The 20,779-nt window shown below is 43.9% G+C and overlaps 1 protein-coding gene across 1 annotated transcript in view; it reads left to right on the forward strand.

Moving 5' to 3' along the window:
• Positions 1-2,958: 2,958 nt before the first annotated feature.
• KATNAL2 (katanin catalytic subunit A1 like 2) overlaps positions 2,959-20,779 on the forward strand; it is a 38,149-nt gene continuing 20,328 nt past the window's right edge. The window contains exons 1-9 of the mRNA XM_036874657.1: positions 2,959-3,125; positions 4,434-4,476; positions 8,222-8,339; positions 9,432-9,530; positions 11,698-11,796; positions 12,006-12,083; positions 14,944-15,042; positions 17,152-17,215; positions 17,409-17,527. Coding sequence (XP_036730552.1) covers positions 3,053-3,125; positions 4,434-4,476; positions 8,222-8,339; positions 9,432-9,530; positions 11,698-11,796; positions 12,006-12,083; positions 14,944-15,042; positions 17,152-17,215; positions 17,409-17,527 — 792 coding nt within the window. The 5' untranslated portion in view covers positions 2,959-3,052. The remainder of the gene's footprint in view (positions 3,126-4,433; positions 4,477-8,221; positions 8,340-9,431; positions 9,531-11,697; positions 11,797-12,005; positions 12,084-14,943; positions 15,043-17,151; positions 17,216-17,408; positions 17,528-20,779) is intronic.

Here is a 20,779-nt window from a genome sequence, read left to right on the forward strand (position 1 = left end):
TAGACACATAAAATATATATTAGGAAAAATAAAACTATAATTGAAACAACTACAACAAGGTAAAATAAAACCACAACAGAAAAAAGAAAATAAAAAGCGGGGTGGGGGTGGGGGAACAAGCCAGAAGGAGAGAACAATAACAAAGTATAAAGAATAAAAGAAAATTAGGAAAATAAAAGATTTATTAGGAAAAATAAAAATATAAAAGAATCAACAACAATGAATCAACAAGGTAAAACAGAACCCCAATCTAAAAGAGGAAAAAAGGGAAAAAATAAAAAAGCCCTGGCTATGGGGGCAGAGTTTAGGCAGGGTGGAATTTAGGCAGGGGTGGGGTTTAGGGTGGGGCAGGACCTAGGCTGGTGGGAGGTGACGTTTGAGCGTGGGGCGGGGCCTAGGCTCAGGACCCATGCAGCCCGGAAAAGACCTTGGGGGCGGGGCCTAGGCGGGGCGACGTTCAAGCGTGGGGCGGGGCCTCTGCTTAGGACCTGCATGGAAGGGGAGAGGCAGCACGTGGAACGGAGGGCCTCTGGAGTGTGGAGTTCCGGAGTTTGTAGGTAGGGCCCTGGGTGAGGGTGTGTGGGTGGGGTTTAGGCCCAGCGCGTTGGAGGGGGTCTCAGAGAGGGTCTCTGAGTGTAGAGGTGGGGCCCTGGGTGGGGGTGTAGGGGCGGGGCTTGGGTTCTGCGCAGCAGGAGGGAGGCTCTGAGGGCAGAGGAGTAGGCCCGGGAGCCCAACAGGCTTCCCGGTGCCTAAGTGGACAGGGAAAGCGCTGGCCCCGTTCTCTTCTGTTCCTTCATGCCCCTCCCCCACCATCTCCCCCAGGGTCTTCCCCGTCGCCGCTGGACCCCTAACCGTGGGTGGGTCCCGCTGGGTGTAGAACTCCTGCCCTCCCCCAGCCACCCCTCAGGGATGCCGGTCCCGGAGGTCTGGCCTTTCCTTTTGCTCCCCCTTCCCTCCCTCCCAACTCCCTCAGGACCCGCGTGGCTGGAGGGGGCCTAGGTGAGCAAAAGATAAGGCCGGGGATCTCAGCAGGTTCCTGGGGGCCCAAGTGGGCACGGGAAACCTGGCCATGCTCCCTTTGGATCCTCTGCCCTCCCAATGTTTCCCCGTTTCCCCCTTTCCCCTCCCCCAGCAGCCCCTCGGGCGCCACTCCTGTCCCGCCTCCACTTCTCCTCCCCCTGCACTCCGCCCACGCCCCACGTCCTACCCCGTCGCTGTGGGTTCCTACCGTCCCCTTAGGTGTCCATGGTCCCCCTCCGGTGCCTGGTAGATGCCCTAGTTGTGAGGAGACTCGAATTCCAGATCCTACTAATACACCATCTTGATTCCGCCCCCCATCATCTAGTCTTATAATTTTTGTTTAAGTCAAAACCCTCTGATGGGGAGGGAGACCCAAGAGGGAAGAGATATGGGGACATAAGTGTATGTATAACTGATTCACTTTGTTATAAAGCAGAAATTAACACACCATTGTAAAACAGTTATATTCCAATAAAGATGTTAAAAAAAAAAAAGACTCCCCCCCCCCAAAAAAAACCCCCACGATCCTGGAAAGAGTTCAGAATGTAATGTGATGTCAGCAATCTTTATATTGCTGACAATAAAAGCAATCTTTATATATACAAGCAATCTATAGTGTAGGGTCCCATCTTCCTATTTTTTTTTTTTTGAACAAGTGCATATATGTAAGCATGTGTGTTTTTAGTTATTTAAAAAATGTTTGGAAAGAGGGAAAATGTTAACAGTCATTATCTCTGAGTAGTGGAATGTTCTTTTGACTCATCTTATTTTCTAGTGTTTTCTTAAATGAACATGTATTACATCATACTAAACAAAAATTATTAATAAAAAATGTATTTAGTTTTTCTGTCTGTAAAATGGGGATTAAGACATCGGGTAGAAGCATGGTGAGCCATTAATAAGTATAGAAGCTGACTGACTACAGTCAATTGATGTTTGCAAATTCTTTAAAATTAGCACGGTCATTGGAAAGAGCCACAGCAACCTCTTTCAAGGAAGTCCAATCTTCTAACTGATCTGAATCTGGGACAGGGAAGGAAGCATAATAAAAAAAAGTTTTCTCCTCTACCTTCCCAGATTTGAAATCAAAGAGAAAGCACTCTAATAACTGCAGTGAAAATTCTTAATCTGAGGTCCTTGGATGAGCTCCTGGAATTGTATGCTAATTTGTGCATATTGCACATTTTTCAGGAGAGATTTTTTGGTTTTAAAAGAAGTTAGGGACTCAGATTAAAACCAGAGAGTTTTTCCACTTTCAGAGGATTGTGAGACAAGGAGCTTGCCTTCATTGCCGAGACCACTTAAGTCAGATGGCCTTACACCTGCCCACGTTAAAAATGAGTGAGAAACCCATGGTGATGACACTGCATGCATGCAGAGGCACCTGGTAGTATAATCTGTGACTGATGACGAAATTATCAGAAATATAATACATCCAAGGAGATGATGTCTTCTTATACTACATTTCCTCGGTGATGTTGATCAACATATATTTGGAATTCCCTTTAGAGCACATGACATATTCTTTTGAGTTGCCTCAATGATGGCAAATCTTGCCTGTTGGGGTTGAATTGGGGTTTTATCAGTTGTCAAATGTTACCTAAAATGAATACTGGTAAATAAAGAAGTAATCATGTTGGGCAAATAATCATCTTTGGCTAAAAATGAGTAAAAGTAAATTACAAGACATTTTCTTAATTGATTTACATATTTGACTTTTAAGTACTTCCGAAATGTTTTGAAAGACAATTTGGATATACTTAACCTCTGTGGGGCTTCTTACTCTATAGGCAAACCTCATATATTCTAGTTTTCATTTGATGTACTCTTTAATATAAGCTTACTATTTGTACTGAGTCTCCTTGGACTCATGATGCCTGTTTGCCTTTATTCTTTTTACCTAGAGTTAATTTTTTCTTTCTTCTGTGAAATGGCCAGATATATTGATGCAGCCAATGCTTTGGAGCAAGAAAGTAAACTGGGGTTACGACGCTTTGAAGTTTGTGACAACGTTGATCTTGAAACTATTTTGATGGAATATGAGAGCTATTATTTTGTAAAATTTCAGAAATACCCCAAAATTGTCAAAAAGGCATCCGACACAGGTATCTGTAAGTTTCTTGTTTCTTCCTCATTTTATTTCCAGATAGATGATGTCCCCCACCCTACAGTGAAGGAACAGACCAGAAGGATTGTGTAGCCTCTCTTAGATCCAGTGCAGACAATTTAAACATGACATCTGGACACTGACGTCCCTTTTGTCACGTTGGCATTTGTTTGAGGACTGTGTGATTTAGGGCAGTGAAAGCAAAACCCCAGTGTGTCACAGGTACTTTTTAGAAGATCAACATTACTTTCATTTCTTTAGAGATGAAAAGAGCTGTTGGAAGACAGTAAATGACAGAAGACTTTTTTCTTGTTGGGAAGACCTATTATCTAGCTTGAAAATAACATGAAAATGAGTATTGGTGAGGCTAATAGCTCATGTATAGATAATGAAATGCTTTTGAAAGCCATCAATCCAGATAATGATCAATATAATGCAAAGACCCAGTATAGGTTAACAGTCAAGGAGGCTGGCTGGAGGAAAGATCTAAAGTTAGGGCCCTGTGTTTTGTAGTGACATTGACTTAGAAGTCTGTAAATGGGGGAAGTAATTATAAACCAAGGGAGATCATTGTCCTGTTTACAAGGCACTTGTTAAGCCACAGACTTTAACATTTCATGTGGGGACCAGGAAACCAAGAGGAATATCAATTAAAACTAGCCAGCACTGAATGTCAGAGCTGGAGGTGTTCCGAGAGGGTGGTGTTTTATCTGAGCTCCCTTCCAATGCAGGGTTCAAAGCTCCACATCCTTGGCTGGTTGTTGGATCTGGGTTTTGGCAGAAAATGCACTGACTCCTAACCACTGGGCCACCAGGACAGTTATTGACACGATCTGATATCTAGAATGCTAGTTCTAGCTTGGAACCACACTCTCCTGGGATATTGGACACAATGTCTTTTTTTTTAAGGTAAACAGGCAGAATAGACTGTTAAGTGTTCCCTGCCAGGCTCATGCAATCATCCTGGTGTCCCAGGGACCACAGCAAAATGGTGTCAAGTTCATGAAAACTTAATAAAATGGTAACTATAAAGCTAGCCCACATTGGCGGTGCCACTGAGTCTGTGGTCTCCAACATCTTTAATATCTGAGGTCTTTGGGGTCCTTGTGTGGAAATGCTTGGGAAGCATGGGCTTCTTTCTCTTCGCCGGTAGGTAATTCCACTCCTCTCTGGATGAGTATAGCTTAGAGTTTCTGGATGTAGCACAAATTTTAAGAACAATGTAAAAGGACAAACATACCTGAAAAATCGCTTTCTCTTAAAAATTAAACCTTTCCTTTTCCTCCCAATATTTGTTTTGCCACAGCAGAAAATAATTTACCACAAAGAAGTGGAGGGAAGACCAGAAGGTAAAGTAAATGGTAATTCATCTTGACCAACTCGACTCTAGGAGTTTGTGGGGTCTGTTTCCAGAAGATTCTCTAGTGCAGCTCCATGTCTGCCTACCAGCAATACCAGACTGTGGTCCTGTGACCTTGGTGGACCCAGCCACGGGTTCCCTTCATGTTACAGATGTTCAGGACATGGACCAATGTCTGTTGGTTCTCTGGTTTTACCACAAAGAATTGCATCCACTGATGCTCTGTCTTTCTAGTCTGGGTGGTATGAAAAGTATGGACCTCAGAGATTAAAAGACCCATGTTTAGCTCCCAGCTCTGCCACTTACAAGCTTGGAGCAGGAGTCTGACACATAGCAAGTTCCTGCCACATAGTAAGCACCCAAGAAATATTATTTTCCCTTTTCAAATCGTACCTGTCATTTTTTTGTGCACTCCAGATCACATGTCCTGACTGTCTGAAGGGAATCAGGTCTATCTTTTCCTCTCCTTTTCTCATGCTCACCTTATATTTCTTTCTCCAGCTTCTCAAATCCAAGTCTCACCTGGCACTTGCGGTATCTGATTAGGGCCCCTCTGTCTCTTGACCATCCTGGGTTGACACAGGCCCCCAGTCTTGCCTCAGTGTCCATCCCATTCCTCTCTTCACTCCAGACCACACCCCTGTCGTCAGAGCCTGTTCAGAAATGCCCCGGACGGCACAGCTTTGGGGCATCAAGGCCTGTGGATTTTTGCTCTTACGATAAAGCCCAGACCTCAGGGGAAGGTGGAAGTGGGCTTCCGGTAGGGGCCACACAACCACTCAGGCAGTGAACAAAATTTTTTTAAATCTTAGAATGCAATTGAAAGGAGAAAACTTAGATTGTGATCACAAGCAGCTCATTAGGCCGTCAAGAAGTGTTGTGAGTTCCACGAATCCCACTAGGCTCTCTGCTCTGTGACTCCAGTCCCTTGCCTGCAGCCTAAGAAGGAAGGCACTGAGACACCTCACCTTTTAGGAGCGAAGGTGTTTGACTTCGCTGACAGAAGAGCCGTGGAGCCCGCGCCTGCTTCATGATGACACGCACGGTGATGGTCAGCCTGAGGCTACCTTTGCTTTGTGCGATCCTTTAGGAACAGGTTTACTGTTTTGAGCAAAGTGTTCTTCTTTTATTTATAGTTTCCATAAAGCTAGTCAGACTCTGGTAATAAATGATAACTACTTGGGAACAGAAACAGTGACGAGCATTTTAAGAGGTAGCTTTGGAGCGCATTTGGATTCTGATGGCTTTTCAGCCACACATTCATGTCTGGAACTTCCTCAGCCTTCCTTACCTGGCAGAACGTTCTGTGAGTGAATGTCCCTGGAGCCCTTTGCCTCCCTTTAGGGCTGGAGCGTGGTGGCGTAGGACAGCTGGGGGCTTTTTCAGCCCCTCTCTGGGTAGCTGTTTGTACATGGCAACCATCGAGGTTGGATGGCAAATGGTTGGCGTCAGGAAGGATAACTAGAAAAGTGATGCATGGTGTTTGTGTATAATTTTCTACCCAAAATAGTTATTGAAGTGAGAGGTTGTGCCATGAGACTGGTTGTTAACAAATGAAAGTGCTTTTTCCTAATTCCTGCATCTCACACCAGAGAGCAAGCTCCCACTTTACAGATTTGCAGGTGACCCAAAGGAGGAAAGGTTATCTTGTGTGACGAATGACAGAAATAGGATGCCAAAATATCTTGACAAATTAGGAGATGGGTCCAAAATAGCAAGATGAACTGTAATGAAATAATGTTTAAGGTCTAATCAAAGATTCACAACAAATAGCTCCCTTATTACAAAATCTGAGACCTAGAAATCTGAGTGACAGAAGATGCAGTGTGAGTCAACAGTATGATGTGATTGCTAATGTGGTCTCGGGCCTCATCAGTAGAAACACAGTGTCCAAAAAGTAGGAAGTGACTCTATTCCAGTCAGATGACAGTGGACAAAGGCAAGATGACCAGGATGAGGATGACTCTGGGAGCCAGGTAACCTTAGGAGTGCTTGGAGCAACTGTAGGTGTTTAGCTTGAAGAACAGAAGACTTGGGGTGGGGGTGGGCGCCTAGAACAACACGGTGGCAGTCTTCACTTTCTAAAGAGGGATTGGGCCTTCTTTGCAGAATTCCATAGGGCACACCAAGGACTGGTGACTAAAGTTAAAGCAGGGTGAATTTGGTTTCATACTTGGAAGAATTTTACAATCCTCAGAGCTGATTGGAAATGAATTGCATTGCTTGTACATTAGTGCACTTGTCTTTCGTCGTGTCAAAGCAAATCTGTGAATCAGTTACCTCCAATGGGAAATCAAAGTGGGAAAATGACTCCCAGTTCCTCGCCAGCCTCACAAGGATATTTAGGCACGTTTTATATATATATCACATATATATACATGTGTGTGTGTATATATATATATATATATATATATATATATATATATATATATATATATCCTTCATTTAAATCAATGCTATTCAGAGGGTTTGTACTTGTACAATGCTTGACACTCATTTCATAGATATTTGATTTTTGTGCCAGCAAAATGCCTAAGGGACAGACATTCTTGTTCCTAGGTTACAGATGAAAGACAAATGCCCGGAGAAACCGCCAGTTGTCCACCTCTTATGACACTCACCCCAGTGGGCCCAACACTGGGATCACCACGAGCGGACATTGGTGGTGGAATTGGCGTGGGTGGTCTTGCTGGCCAAATAACTATGCATTTATATTAGAAACCAGCAACTTTTTCTTTCCTACAAAAAAATGGGATTGAAATAGCAGCTCTGTGAGACCACTTAGAACATGGGGAGAAATACTTCTAGCGAACGTCCTGTAAATGCTACTCACGTGAGGGACGAGAACCAAACAACTTCCCCAGGGGGAGCTCATGTTCTGCCCCCCCGAGCACACCCTGCCTCTCTCTGGATATCATCGCCTACCTGAAAATATTCCATGTCTACTTATGCGGACGTAGCGACAGGTTTATTTTACCATTGAATTGATGTATGACATAAACACCGTCAATTGCATGCATACTCTTTCAACCACCACAAGCCCCACCCCCGGGCGGGCCCCCTTCCAGGCAAGGCTCCCCGTCTCCACCAGAGTTAGCTACCACTGGGACTTCCTGCCCCATCAGTTCATTTTGCCTCAAGTGAACAATATTTGGTGAAAATTTGTTCTGCAAATATGAATGATCTGTGACAGCAGAGATGAGGGAACTTTTGCCTCCCTTCCACAAGCCACTTTTGATGCTGGCTGTGCATGGCTTGAAAGGCAGTAGGCAGGGTGCACCCAGCACGATGGATTGAAACGACAGACAGATGCCCAAGACTTCCTAACGTTTCTTAATTTGAGCAGGAGGACTCCTTCCTCCCCCCACCTTTCCCGCACCTGGTCTGAGTGCTCTTCTTTAAGGAAGGTGGTGAGAAACATCGGAGGAATGCTTGTAGAACAGTGTGTTCTTAGGGATAGAAAGCTATCTGTAGAAGCCAGGTGGTATGAAGGGGAAATGAAGAGAGGGTGTCGGGGACCTCCAGGAGGAAGTGGACCCTCTAGCCCAGTCTTGGAGGAACCTGGATAGACTGAAGAGGGACAGGGCCGGGCTGGGCAGAGTGGGAGCACGGTGCAGACAGACTTGCATCTGCAGATCTTTCCAGAACTCTCTTTAAATGCACTATGCAAGGTGTTTAGCTACCTCAAATTCAGTTAAAAGGACTTCCACCATGGTCTTTGTTCCCTCCTCTAGAGCAATGAACGACAGTTGTCAAAATCTTCCCAAGATCAGCCAGCAGAGGCCACGGTCCAAAACCACGGTGGGGAAGCCAGGGGGCAGTAAGCCCCTCCACAGGGAGCATCCTAAACAGGTCGGCACGGCTTTACTTGATGTTGGTAAAATTGCAGGTGGCTGAGAAACAGCCCCAAGAAAGAAGTCTCATTTATTTGTTTATTGAGCACAATTTGATTTTGTTAAATTGTAGATTTTCTTCCAGCACACTGGGTTAAAAGGACGGGCAGATCCCCAGGCTTCCTAACGTTTCTTCATTTGGAAGGAGGACTCCTTCCTCCCCACACGCTTTCTGCTGGTCTGAGTGCTGGGTGACAGGCCTTGAGGGGTGAGTCCTAGGCCCAGTCGGAGCAGGAGGGCCTGGTTCTCACAAAGCACAATACTCCTGCTTGAGGGAACTGTAGGTGTCAGCTCTACCTGTCCTGAAGCGTGTCCCTGGGATCCGATGTGTAGGCCGGTGTAGTCTCGGGTGTGGCTGGGCCTCACAGTCTCCTGTTGGGTTTCTCCAAGGCGCACACGGTGGGTCACCACCCCTGACCTCCGCACTGGACTTTCTGGGGAAAGAGATGGGTAGCAAGAGGAGAGAGCCCAGCAGGCGGGTGAAATCCATGCCAAGAACCTTCTGGTTTAGGACAAAACATACCAGGTTTCAAAGGAAAGAGAACTAATGGAAATGGTGAAGAGGAATGGAAGAATGCATGTCAAAGCGATCTGGCGGGATAGAAAGGCATCATCACAAAACTCAGTTGGTCAAAAGGAATCTCTCACCTGCAAGGAGATTGTGTGGTCCTGGCCATTGCAAACCGGCTCAGGTGGAGGGGAGGTGAAGGGGGGCAGGATGAATCCCACAGGAGGCTGGCTAACTGTCGACTATGCCCACAAATACCTCTGGTCCGAGGAGAAAAGACAGGCCAGTGAGTGGGCATGGGTGAAGGCCCAACCATTTCCTCCACTGCTTGTGCTGCTCAGAACCCGTGGCTTCCTGGGACAGCTCCTCCTGCCTGACACAGGCAGAGTTTATTCATCTCGTTGGGTCTGCACAGCAGTGGTTGAATCACACATGGGAGGCCCCGTTTGCAGAATGGTGTGGGACGACGGGACAGGCAGGTGCAGCCAGCATCTCGAAGTTGCTTTCCGCAGCTGACTTCTCACTGTCTTCCTCTTTCTCCAGGAGCTTGTCAATCACACTCACAAGGAGAGTGCTGACTTTGGCTTAAGTATATCTGGAATCAACAAAGGCAGTGGAGAAGAAAACGTCCACCCACAAAAAGTAAGTGGGACTCATGAACTGAACACTAAATGGGGGAATTCCCTTTTCTTCTTGAAAATGAAAAATTTTAAGTGTTAAATTTGTCAAAGAGGAAAGGTAATATGTGATGATCAAAGCTTGGCTGTGGGGTGAATTGGGAAGGGACTGGCTGAGGATGAGACCCTGAGGTGCTGGTCTGGATCTCCCTCCTGGGTGGATGGACTTGAACGAACGGCCCCGTCTCCAGGGGGCTCAGTTTCCCATTTGTAAATTGCTGGGTTTGGAAGAGATGGCTTCTAAGGTTCCTTTCAGCTTAAAAATTCTGTGATGACAGTAAAAAAGTGCTCTGCATTACCTGAGGAGTTGTGGCCTCGCACTCATTCTTTTCTGCCCTGTCAGTAGGAGTTGACTACCAGTGTTCCTTTCTCCTTGGAGATACGGTTCCAGGCTTGAATGTAATTTCATGTGAACCATGAAACCTCAGTTGATATAAGGTTGATCTTGTCCTCAATAGATATTTACCCCTTTCCTAATGAACCTCATGTCCTGATTCGTAAATAACAGTCTCTCAAACAGAAAAGACCCATATTGGGTAGTTGTAGGCCAAAGGTAGGTAAAAATGGGTCACTTGGAAATAAAAAGCAGCATCGACACCAACGTGTTTCTCTTGATTATAACTTTTCGGGGTTGAATATCATTGAGTCATCTTTCTTTCTTCGATCGTACGGGACTGCTGACTTACCTCTGGCCAGCTCTTCTCAGGCAAACTAAACTCTGGGTGTGCGTGTTTGGAGGGGAACTGGGAGCATCTCCCTGAAATCAAGGGGAGCTGCTTCATGGGCCAGAACTGGCTCCTTTTAGGGCCTCGATTATATGGGTGATTCCTGGAGGTGACACATTCGAATCCCTGCTGCCCATGGAGAAGTACTTCCCTGCTCACCGTCACTACCTAGGTCACGTTTTTGGTCACTTGTGTGCCCAGCAATGCTGCTCTCATGAACATCTCATGTTAATATGAATGGATGTTTCTGATCAGGTCAAGGAAGGGGCTATTTAACCCAGCACTTAACCTTTGAAAGAATCTGGCTGTAACTTCTCTTTGCAGCAGAAATGTCCTCAGGGTAAACTGTGAACGGTTTTCTCCCTAGCATTTCATAAGCTGAATGAGGGCATATGGTCAGGGGCCTATCTCCAACATGGGTCTTTCATCACCATCTCAGAGCCCCTAGCTTCATGATTCCCAGGCCCCTGTGCAAATTTTGTAGATGTGCTGTTTCCAAAGGCACTAGCTTTGGAGTCAGCCTGCCTAGGTTCAAACCCCAGGTCAGACCTTCCTGGCTGTGAATCTTGGGCAAGTTGTTTAATCTCTCCAAGCCTCATTTCTCTCATCTGAGAAATGGAAATAATCATGGTGTCCACTTCTAAGGTCATAATGAATGGAGTGCCTTAGTCTTACACCCAGCACATAATAAACAGTCAGTAAATGTTGGCTACTGTTATTGTCTTTTATTTTTTACAGGCGTCCTTGCTTTTTCATTCTGCCTCTAGGGGAGACAGGTGGCATCAGAAGGAGTATGGGTAGGGGAGACAGATATCTGGGTTTGAATCCTGGTCTTAAGTCACTTGTTAGCTGTGTGGCCCTGGGCAGATCATTTAATTTCTCTGGCCTTACCTCCACATCTGTAAAACTAGGATGCCACTCCCGACTAGCAGAAGTGTTAGAAGGATTGGAAATAATCCTCACAAGTACCTTGCACACCTGTTTTGTGCCAGGCAGTCTCCTGAGTGGTAAATGTACAGTGTAGTCCATAAGTAGGAGCTATCAATATTCTTGTGCCAATGAGGTCTTCCTGCGTGTGGAATGTTTAAAAAGGACGAGACAATACAGGGGAAGTAGACATGTAGGAAGCAGATGGTGTGTCAGGAACTGACAGATGCTTGCGAATTTTATCCAAACCAACTCCATTCTGAAGAATTTCTTTATAACTTGTTTGTTTTTCCTAGAGTGCCCCAACTTGAGGAAATCATCTTGTTCATTATTAGTGCAGTTTCTTTTTGAGGCTTTACTTTAAGTTTGTGCTACATAACAAGGTACATAAGTGTGTCTTAATTTAATGAAACTGAGCTATTAAGGTTAGTCTCCCCTCACGTTTTAATAGCTGTTTCAATAACTGTTACTCCCTTTCAGGGCCAAATCATTGACTTCCGAGGGCTGCTCACAGATGCCATAAAAGGAGCAACCAGCGAACTTGGCTTGAACAGCTTCGACTGTAACCCAGACCCTTCAGTAAGTGGCTAAGATGGGACATTCATCTTGCAAACTGCCAAAATCCAGATGAACTTTGGGAATATAATTTTGAGTCCAGAGAATCCTTGAGATCAAGTCAAAGTTCATAGCAACCTGCCACCATTTGTGTCCTGGAGATCCGTGCCCTGTTTTTCTTCCCAAGTGATGAAGTAATATTGTAACGTTAGGCTTTCTATTCCCATCGTCAGGAACGATTGTTGAAACCTCTGAGTGCATTTATTGGCATGAACAGTGAGATGCGAGAATTGGCAGCCGTGGTGAGCCGGGTAAGATCTGATATTCAATTCACAAATTTACGGAGGCAGATTGGGGCTCCTGGAGCATTGTGGGCTGCTGCTTTTATTAATAACAATAAATATAATCATTTATTTATAAAGTGCCCCCACTTGCAAAGGCACTCATATCGTTTAGAGGCACAATAATGCATGATGAATAAATTATAGAATCGTAAAATTACAATATAAAAAGCCCACCATCTCACTATAGAGGCCAAGAAAACCCAAAGAGAAAAAGACTTAGAGTGCAAGGGACAGGTGAAAGGGTTTAGAGCTGAGCCAAGACTTAAGGAAAGAAAGCCTCTCAGAGAAGGAAAGAGCACATCTGCGTCTTGTTTAAACAGTCGAAGCCTAGAAATAGAGATGTTGGCAGTCTGATTTCATAACTGGAAATTTTCATGAAGAAACAGATTAGTAGGAAAGATCTTACCATCCAAACTACTGATTTTTCAAGCTTGGCCCCCAGGACCTAAAGACAGTGAAGTCTAATGGTTAACGACACAGGCTGTGGAATAGGTTGACCTGGATTTGATTCCTAGATCCTCCTCCTTCTAGCTGTGTGACTTTGGTCAAGTTCCTTGGGAATAGAATAGATTCCTGAGTTGTAGGAGGTTTTTCTAATTTCCAGTGATCTCGTATTTAATGAAAGACTGAAACCTAGACAGGCTCAGAGAGATGTTTAAAATGATGCAAGAACTTTACAGCTGCTCTGAGGTCATTAAGGTCCCCCAGGTCTCCTTTCAGTCCAGCATTTGTCCCCTGCATGCCTCTGATGTGTCAGGCATGTGCTGGTGGCTGGAAACACAAAGGTGAACGACTCAATACAGTCCTTGCCCGTAAGGGTTTCTCGTCCCACGGGCAAGGTGCACTTTGAGAGCATAACGGATGGGTATTGTTGCGCCAAGGAGTGGGGAAAGTGTTAGGGAAGAAGATACGCAGGAAATAGCCACATGAAAAAAGAGTAGACGAGCGTGGGGGGAGGGGTTCTGGGCAAAGGTACAGACCTGTGAAATTGTAGCGCTTGTGCAGTGCTTCTCAGGAGCCGACTGGCACGCAAGGAATGGTGGGAGATGGGCTGGAGAGAGAGGCCAGGGTTCCTGCGTGTAAGGGTGCTGCGAACAGGACCCAGGGCTGGAGTCAATCTGTAGGAGACTGGGAATCTTCGAAAGTCATCCATCAGGAGAATGGGGCAATCAAATGTACTTTTAGACAGCTTGTTCTGATGACAGTGTGGAAGGCTATCAAAGACATGGAGATAGGAAGACCAGCTCTGAAGTTATTGCCAGTGAGAGGATGAGGGATTGAGCCAGGCTGTGGTAATTAGGATGCGTAAGAGTGCAGAGAAAAATATTTTTATACCCCCAAATCAATAGTCTTGGTAGTGTTTTTGCAAAAGGATACCAGGACTAGTGATAATAAAGTTGTAGAGTAGAAGTGGCCCGAAAGGATTCCATTTGGAACCCTTGCCACAGTACAGTGGGAGGCAGTCATGCAGACCCTGCTTGAATGCTGACAGGGATGGGAGCTCACCACCTCCTGAGGCAGTCCTGCTGAGTCTTGAGAACTTTTGATTGATATAAGGAGGGACTTCCTACTGGGAACTTAAACAGTACCACGTGGAATTCAATGTCAACTCTAGAAGAAGGCAAGAAATACTGCTATTACCTATGGATGCCTTGAACTCCAAGGTAGTTGAATCCCCACTGTGTGCCAAGCTTTTCCTAAGAAAGTGTGGTGATAAGAATGAGTGGGTGGTCCTTTAAAGACAGGGTGGTTCTCCCGAGATTTTGGAAGACTGAGACCTTTGTCATCTCACCCAGGAATGGATCATACATATTATACACCATGAAAATCACCTGCATAAATAGTTTCTCTAATAAAATTTGTCACTGCTGGTGGAGGGAACTGGGAGGATGGGGGACAGAAGGGGGGTATAACATCTCACCAGCATTTTAAAAATATGTTTGTATATTTTTGAACCATGTGCATGTATTACTTATTTAAAAATTAAATAAATATAAAAGTAGTTTCCAGATTGTTCTGTAGTCACTCAGAATGACTTTGGAAAAGAGGTGGGTTTTTTTGTTTTGTTTTGTTTTGTTTTTGGCTGTAACACTCTAGACATTCAGTTTGCCCAAAACAGCTCCTACTGAGAAAGGCCCCCGAGTGACTGTTCTGAGCATCTAGTGAAATTGAAGTTTGGAAAGTATAAATTAGTATCAGTAAAAGCTACCTTAATTGATTACCCACAGTGGTTGCTACAGAGCTCTGCTATGCTAGGGGAAAACTTTCGCTTGGTTGTTGGCTTCCTTGGATTTTGTAGAAGCAATTGCTCCTGATGGAAGTAGGGAGTGATCACTAGGGAAAAAGAGAAATTGGTTTCAGAGCAGCGTTATCTCTTTTAGGCAGCAAATTAAGAAAGTGTTTTCGAGATCAAGGAGCAAGAGAGAGGCCAGGCAACGGCTAGGAGCTATGTTTCGGAGTAAAAGCTAATGTAATTTGTAGGCATATTCTGTAGCTTCTTTGATTACGGTTGTAAATCAGCATGGTTTGCTATTGACCGAAGACAGGTATAGTCCCTCATTAGAAGATTTTTTTTTTTTTACCCTAAAAGTACCATATTATATCAGCAATGTCTTCTTCAGAGAAAATCACTGAATATTTTCATGACATCCCTTTGGTGAACTAGCCTCAAATTACAATGTGTATATACACATGTATCTAATAGGAGAAGTGTTTATCACAAGCCCTTTATGTCCTATTGTAAGTCAGGTATTCTGCTGCTCCAATGTTTATTACAGCTGTGGAGGAGAACATTAGTTTTAACAAAAGGATCAAATGTGCATTGCAGGACATTTATCTCCATAATCCAAACATAAAGTGGAATGACATTATTGGACTCGATGCAGCCAAGCAGTTAGTCAAAGAAGCTGTTGTGTATCCTACAAGGGTAAGGATGGGAAGGAAGCCTCTTGGGAGATATTTCTGTTCATTATCCATTGGACAAGCTATATGTCATAGACCCATCAGGAAGAGAACGACAGGGTGATTTTCTGTCCACAAGTTAACGTTTTGCCTGTGTCACAATATTTTGTCAACACTGGAGCACCAAGGCTCAGTCCATTCTAGGCAATTTGAAATCATGTTACATACTGATTGAAGGCAGGTGTCTGCTCTAAGAGGTAATTTAAGATCTAAGACTCTATAGTATATATGGTTTGTCAGTTACTATAGGTTCAAATCAGCCTGCCTCCCTAAAAATATACTATTATAGTAGAAATACCTGCCATAAGAGAGAGCATCTGACTTTGTTTGCATAGATCTTCCCCCTGCCCCCAACACCCCCATCATCGGGGGCTTTGCTTTCAGCCGGTTGTAAAGACTAGACAGCCCCTTCCAGGGCACTGGCCATAGAGCCATAGGGCTGTGCTCAGCTTATTCCTGACAGATTTTTGTGCAGAGTGGCTCACTAAATAGGAAGGAAAATAGAAAAACAAGACTCTTCATGTTTGGTTTACAACAGTGGTGATGAGAAGGTCAGTGTACCGCATGGCTTTTGCTGTATAACAGGCCACCCCAACACTTAGTGCCTTAGAATGACAGTCATTTATTTGTTTGCAGTTCTGTGGGTGGGCTCTTTGGGCTGGGCTTAGCTGGGCCGGCTTGGCTCTTTTCCACGTGATGTTGGTTGGGCTCACTCACTCGTCTGGGGCATCAGCCAGGGTGGCTGGAAAATATGGAAAAGCTGTGAAAGCTGGGATCACCAGGGCAGCTGAGGCCTCTCTCTGCCTCTCGTCCTCTGGCAGGAGAGCCCAAGTCTTGCTCACATGGTGCAGAGAGTTCCCAGACAGAAGCAAGAAAGGGCAGGGCCCAATCCGTGAGCCTTTCCCGTGTCTCTTCTTATATTCCGTATATTTGCTCGTCTCTATTTTCAAGTCTCTTCTTCTATTTGCTAATGTCCCACTGGCCAAATTCACAAGGCCAAATCCAGATTCAAGTGATAGAGAAATATCCTCTGCCTCTTGGTGGAAGGAGCTGCAAATAATTTGTGGCCATTTTTTGTAATCTCCTGCAGTTAGGATTACAGATTTACTTTATTGAATAACCTATTTATTCTTACCACTGGGCCCTTGCAGCCCCTGATTTTTGGATGCTTCTATTCGAATGGGACAAAATCAGTAAATTTGGACTGTCTTCCCTTTCTTCCTTCCTGTGTTCAGACATGGGGGTAAGAAATATACTGGTGTTCAGAATTAGTAGAAATGTATTTATTCCCTATTTCCTCTGAGGGGCTCTATTGTACAAGACTTCTATTCTACAAAAGAATAGAACTTCCCATTGAGACTCTCTGGTTGTGTTATCTCTATGGTATTAGAAGTTCCACATGATGTCAACATTTTGACATTAGCATCAGCAAGAAACTAAAAGCTAGTTATAATTTTACTATTATTTTTCCTTCTCCTTGGTTCTCTACCAACTCCAGATGGCTTGAGTTTGAACTAATGGGAGAGACTCACTGAAAGTCCACGCATGTCCTGTTTGGAGTCAGTGTCTCACAATGTATTCTGCACTGAATGTTCTCAACTTCCAAATCAGGCTTCACCGTAGCTTTGAGCTTTATTCACATACGCTTTTGTATGTTGGTTCTAGTGTGTATCTTAAAGAGCATACCTGCTTCACAACATTCAAAAGATTGCCAGATGCTCTGCATATATCTCGAACTCTGGGGGAAATGATGTTATGCATGTGAGAAATGACTATTGAAACAGAGAGGAAAGTACCTACGTATGCCTTTCTTCTCCTTAAAATAACTGCTCTTTTAAAAAGTGACAAACATTAAGCCATGCATCCTATCAAGTGTGAAAGTAAAATTGGGATAAGTAAGGTATATATCTATAGAGAGAGAGGGGGTGGGGAAGGAGAAAGCCGGCCTTCAAAAAAGGAGGGCCTGACGCAGAGTTGCGTGTGTTTCACCCTAGCTCCCCTAGCTTGCCTGAGCTCAGGGCGTGCAGGCTGACGCACAGGTACTAAATCTCATCCTTGTTCCTTGTTCCCATAGTACCCACAGCTGTTTACAGGAATTCTTTCCCCCTGGAAAGGACTGCTGCTCTACGGACCTCCAGGTAAAGGGCTTTCTGTTTTGGTCTTGGTATGAAGCGTGTGTGCAGAGGATGAGTTGCCCCATCTGTCCTTACTTCAGGGCTGGGGCAGTGCCTGCTGAGTAACCACCGTTTTTGCTTGTGTGACTGCCTTCTGTCTGCAGGCAGAGGAATGGAGTTCGAGGGCCGCCCATATTTTACCCACATGTGATTCTAGGTACAGGAAAGACTTTGCTGGCCAAAGCCGTGGCTACGGAATGCAAGACAACCTTCTTTAATATTTCTGCATCTACCATCGTAAGCAAATGGAGAGGGGATTCAGAAAAACTTGTTCGGGTAGGGATTCTTGATTTTGTTTTTTTAGAATAAGTTCCGGCAAAATACCGTGGTACAAAATGAGGTTATATCTTATTTGTTTTAAGTGATTTGTATGTTCAAATTTATCCTGGATCTTAATTACCAAAAACCTGGGAGGTAGATTGACTACTATATGTGGCTATCAGTCATGCCCCTATCAGCAAACATGATCTCCCTTCCTTTGGGAATTTGACCAACAGCCCTTTTTCGATTCATGCAACTTGGGAATAGAAGCTGGAAAAAATTGTCTCTGAAGTGGCCTATTTTTTCTTCATTCAAGAAGCATTTATTATTAAGCATGTGCAGTATATTTAGTTAACATTTATTGAGAGGCTACTATGGTATGCTAGTCCCTATACTAGATACTCTAAGGAAGAATCAAGAAACTTAAAACTTAATTATTCTTTCAGGTGTTCTGAGCAACTTTCCTTTGCAGAGCCCATAGCCTGTAGGGATTTTTTTCTTCCCTTAAGAGATTTTTTCCATCTTTACAATATCTCATTCATAGTATATGGTATATTTTATATTATAAACTTTTACTGTATCTTCCAGTCACCTTATGAGAACACTTGTTTTTTGATTTATGCCTCAGTGTAAGGTGGGTCCTGCTCAGAAATCCTGTTGAACTATTGCACTCTGTAGGGTGACTGATAAGTAATCAAAACAAAGTGGATATAAATATGATACATTTTCTAAAAAGAAATTACTCTAAAATATTATGCTTAAATTACATTACTTTGGATAGACTTATTTTCAAAATATTGTGGCTTATTTGGAAGTGATAATAAAATATTTTTAAAGGATTGATTTACCTAAAATAACCTATTACTTATTACTTTGTGATTGTTCTCAAGTTACTTCAAATGTGTAAGCTTTTATAAATTCTTATCACCCCTACCAGATAGTAATTCATGGAAATCTATGTTGACATCTTCTATTTCGTTGTTCTTCATCTTGAGTCTAGCTCAGTGCCAGACAGGGTTTAAATTTAGCTGCTCCTAAATTTATGGGTTCCATGTGATTCTAGTTAGCTAGATTTCAATTAGCTTAAATCCAACAAACTAGAATTCTTATCAGCCTGAAGAGTTTTTTCTTTAACATTCCATTTCTGCGTGATGAGGAACACAAAACTTACAAGGTGCCCCCAGAATCAGTTTAGATTAATCTCCTGTTATGAAAAGTGGTGTTTTGAACTATGAGCACAAAACACTGCAAGGTGCTCGGAGAAAGATTCCATCCGTTTCCCTGGGCAAGACTCACCCAGGCAAAGAAGAAATTCAGATGTTTAATGAATATTCTTAACAAAGATTTAAACTAAATGGACTTTCTTGTTTAATGTTGAATAGCCAGAAAAGTCATTTAACTAGAATGCTCCATTCTGTGTGAACATTTTATTTAACTCAAGTTTTCCTCTGCTTCAGTATTGTTTTGTTAGACTTCTAAGAGTTAGGAAATGATTCCGCCCCCAATTTTTTCCCCTTCCTTTACCACACATTTAAAAAGTAGCCTTTCAGGGACTTCCCTGGTGGTGCAGTAGTTAAGAATCCGCCTGCCAATGCAGGGGACACAGGTTCAATCCCTGGCCCGGGAAGATCCCACATGCCGCGGAGCCACTAAGCCCGTGCACCACAACTACTGAGCCTGCGCTCTAGAGCTCATGAGCCACAACTACTGAGCCTGCGTGCTGCAACTACTGAAGCCCGCGAGTCTAGAGCCCGTGCTCCGCAACAAGAGAAGCCACTGCAGGGAGAAGCCCGCGCACCACAACGAAGAGTAGCCCCCGCTTGCCGTCAACCAGAGAAAGCCCGCGCGCAGCAACGAAGACCCGACACAGCCAAAAATAAAATAAATAAATAAAGTAATTAATTAATTTTAAAAAAAAGGAAAACAGATAACTCTGCTAATGCTAATCTGGAAGGATCTTATCTTCTGTCCTTTCAGAAATTACTCTATTTTCTGAGCTCCTGGAAAGAGCCTCACCTGGAAAACCTTGGTCATGCTGTCAAGATTCTTACCGTGAAGCTTTCAGATAAAGAAAGCCCTTCAAGGCCTTGCCCTAAATCAGAGACACTTTCCTACCATTTGCTTCTCTTTCTATTCCAATTAAAAAGTTATTTATAGGGAACCCTTCGGTTACGTTTCTCCCTCCCCTCCTAATGTTCATGTCTCTTAGGAGTGGATGCTATTGAGTAGCTGAGTGGTCTCTTTAGCAAATGCACACACCTGTTGTTGCTTACATCTTTCAACATTCCACCCTCCCCCAGTTGTGTGATTTAACTTCCCCCAAGAACTTTTGAAAATTTTAGACTAATGCTTCCCAAGCACTTACCCAGGATTCTGTATATTCTCTGGCAGTGGAAGGGCAGTGGCGTGGTCCATGTGGAGACATAGGCTCCAGACGTGGTTCTCCTTCCAGCAGGATGTTTGGTCTTATCGAGGCTGTTGGTCTCTCTGCACTTTGGGGAGCTCCTTAAAAGCATATAAAAGTGTTCTAATATGCCATTTTTCATTGGGTAGATTGCTGCTGTTGTAATCATCCTTAATACCAGGTATATTTGAGCTTTTCTTTTTGTGACAAGAAGACAAATTACCTGCTGCTAATGAGTTGGTCTCTGTTGTGTCCAAAAAACATTTGTGATGAGTGTCCCCGCGTTGACACTGTTCTCTTAAGCTCACTGGGCTGAGCCAGTTGTCTTGGCTGAATGAAATAGGATTCTGTGAAAGGAAAACACTTCCGCATGAGCATGGAGGGACCACACACACACAAGGAGCGGTGAAGGTGAGGAGTTTCCCATTCAGTGACAGGGAGGTCTGTAAGGGACGACCTGCTACTGCTATGAAAACAACAATCTGGCCTTTTCTAAGCCCTTCCCCTCTTATTTATTCTGTGATGCTTTGCTAGTGCTAAGTGACACAGAGAATAAATCTCCTATGCCTATTAAAGAACATCTGTTCTTTTCTAAATCTCTAATGCTTTCTCTGATCAACCAGGGAAGAATTGTATATGGTGCTCAAGAGATTCGTTTCAGGGTTTTTTAAAAAAAGGTAGAGTTTTTTATACTCTTTTCATCACCACCACATCTCCCTTTAGAGCTCTCGATTTTGTTTTTATGGCTGTTCTTTTGCTGGTTGCTTTCCTGTTCTTATTCAGTCTATAATATTTTATTCTGGAATGGAACATTTTATTCAATTGGGAATTGCCTTCAAGTACCTGAGCCTACCAAACAGCAG

This window comes from Balaenoptera musculus, chromosome 14 (assembly GCF_009873245.2).
Source record: "Balaenoptera musculus isolate JJ_BM4_2016_0621 chromosome 14, mBalMus1.pri.v3, whole genome shotgun sequence".
NCBI lineage: Eukaryota > Metazoa > Chordata > Mammalia > Artiodactyla > Balaenopteridae > Balaenoptera > Balaenoptera musculus.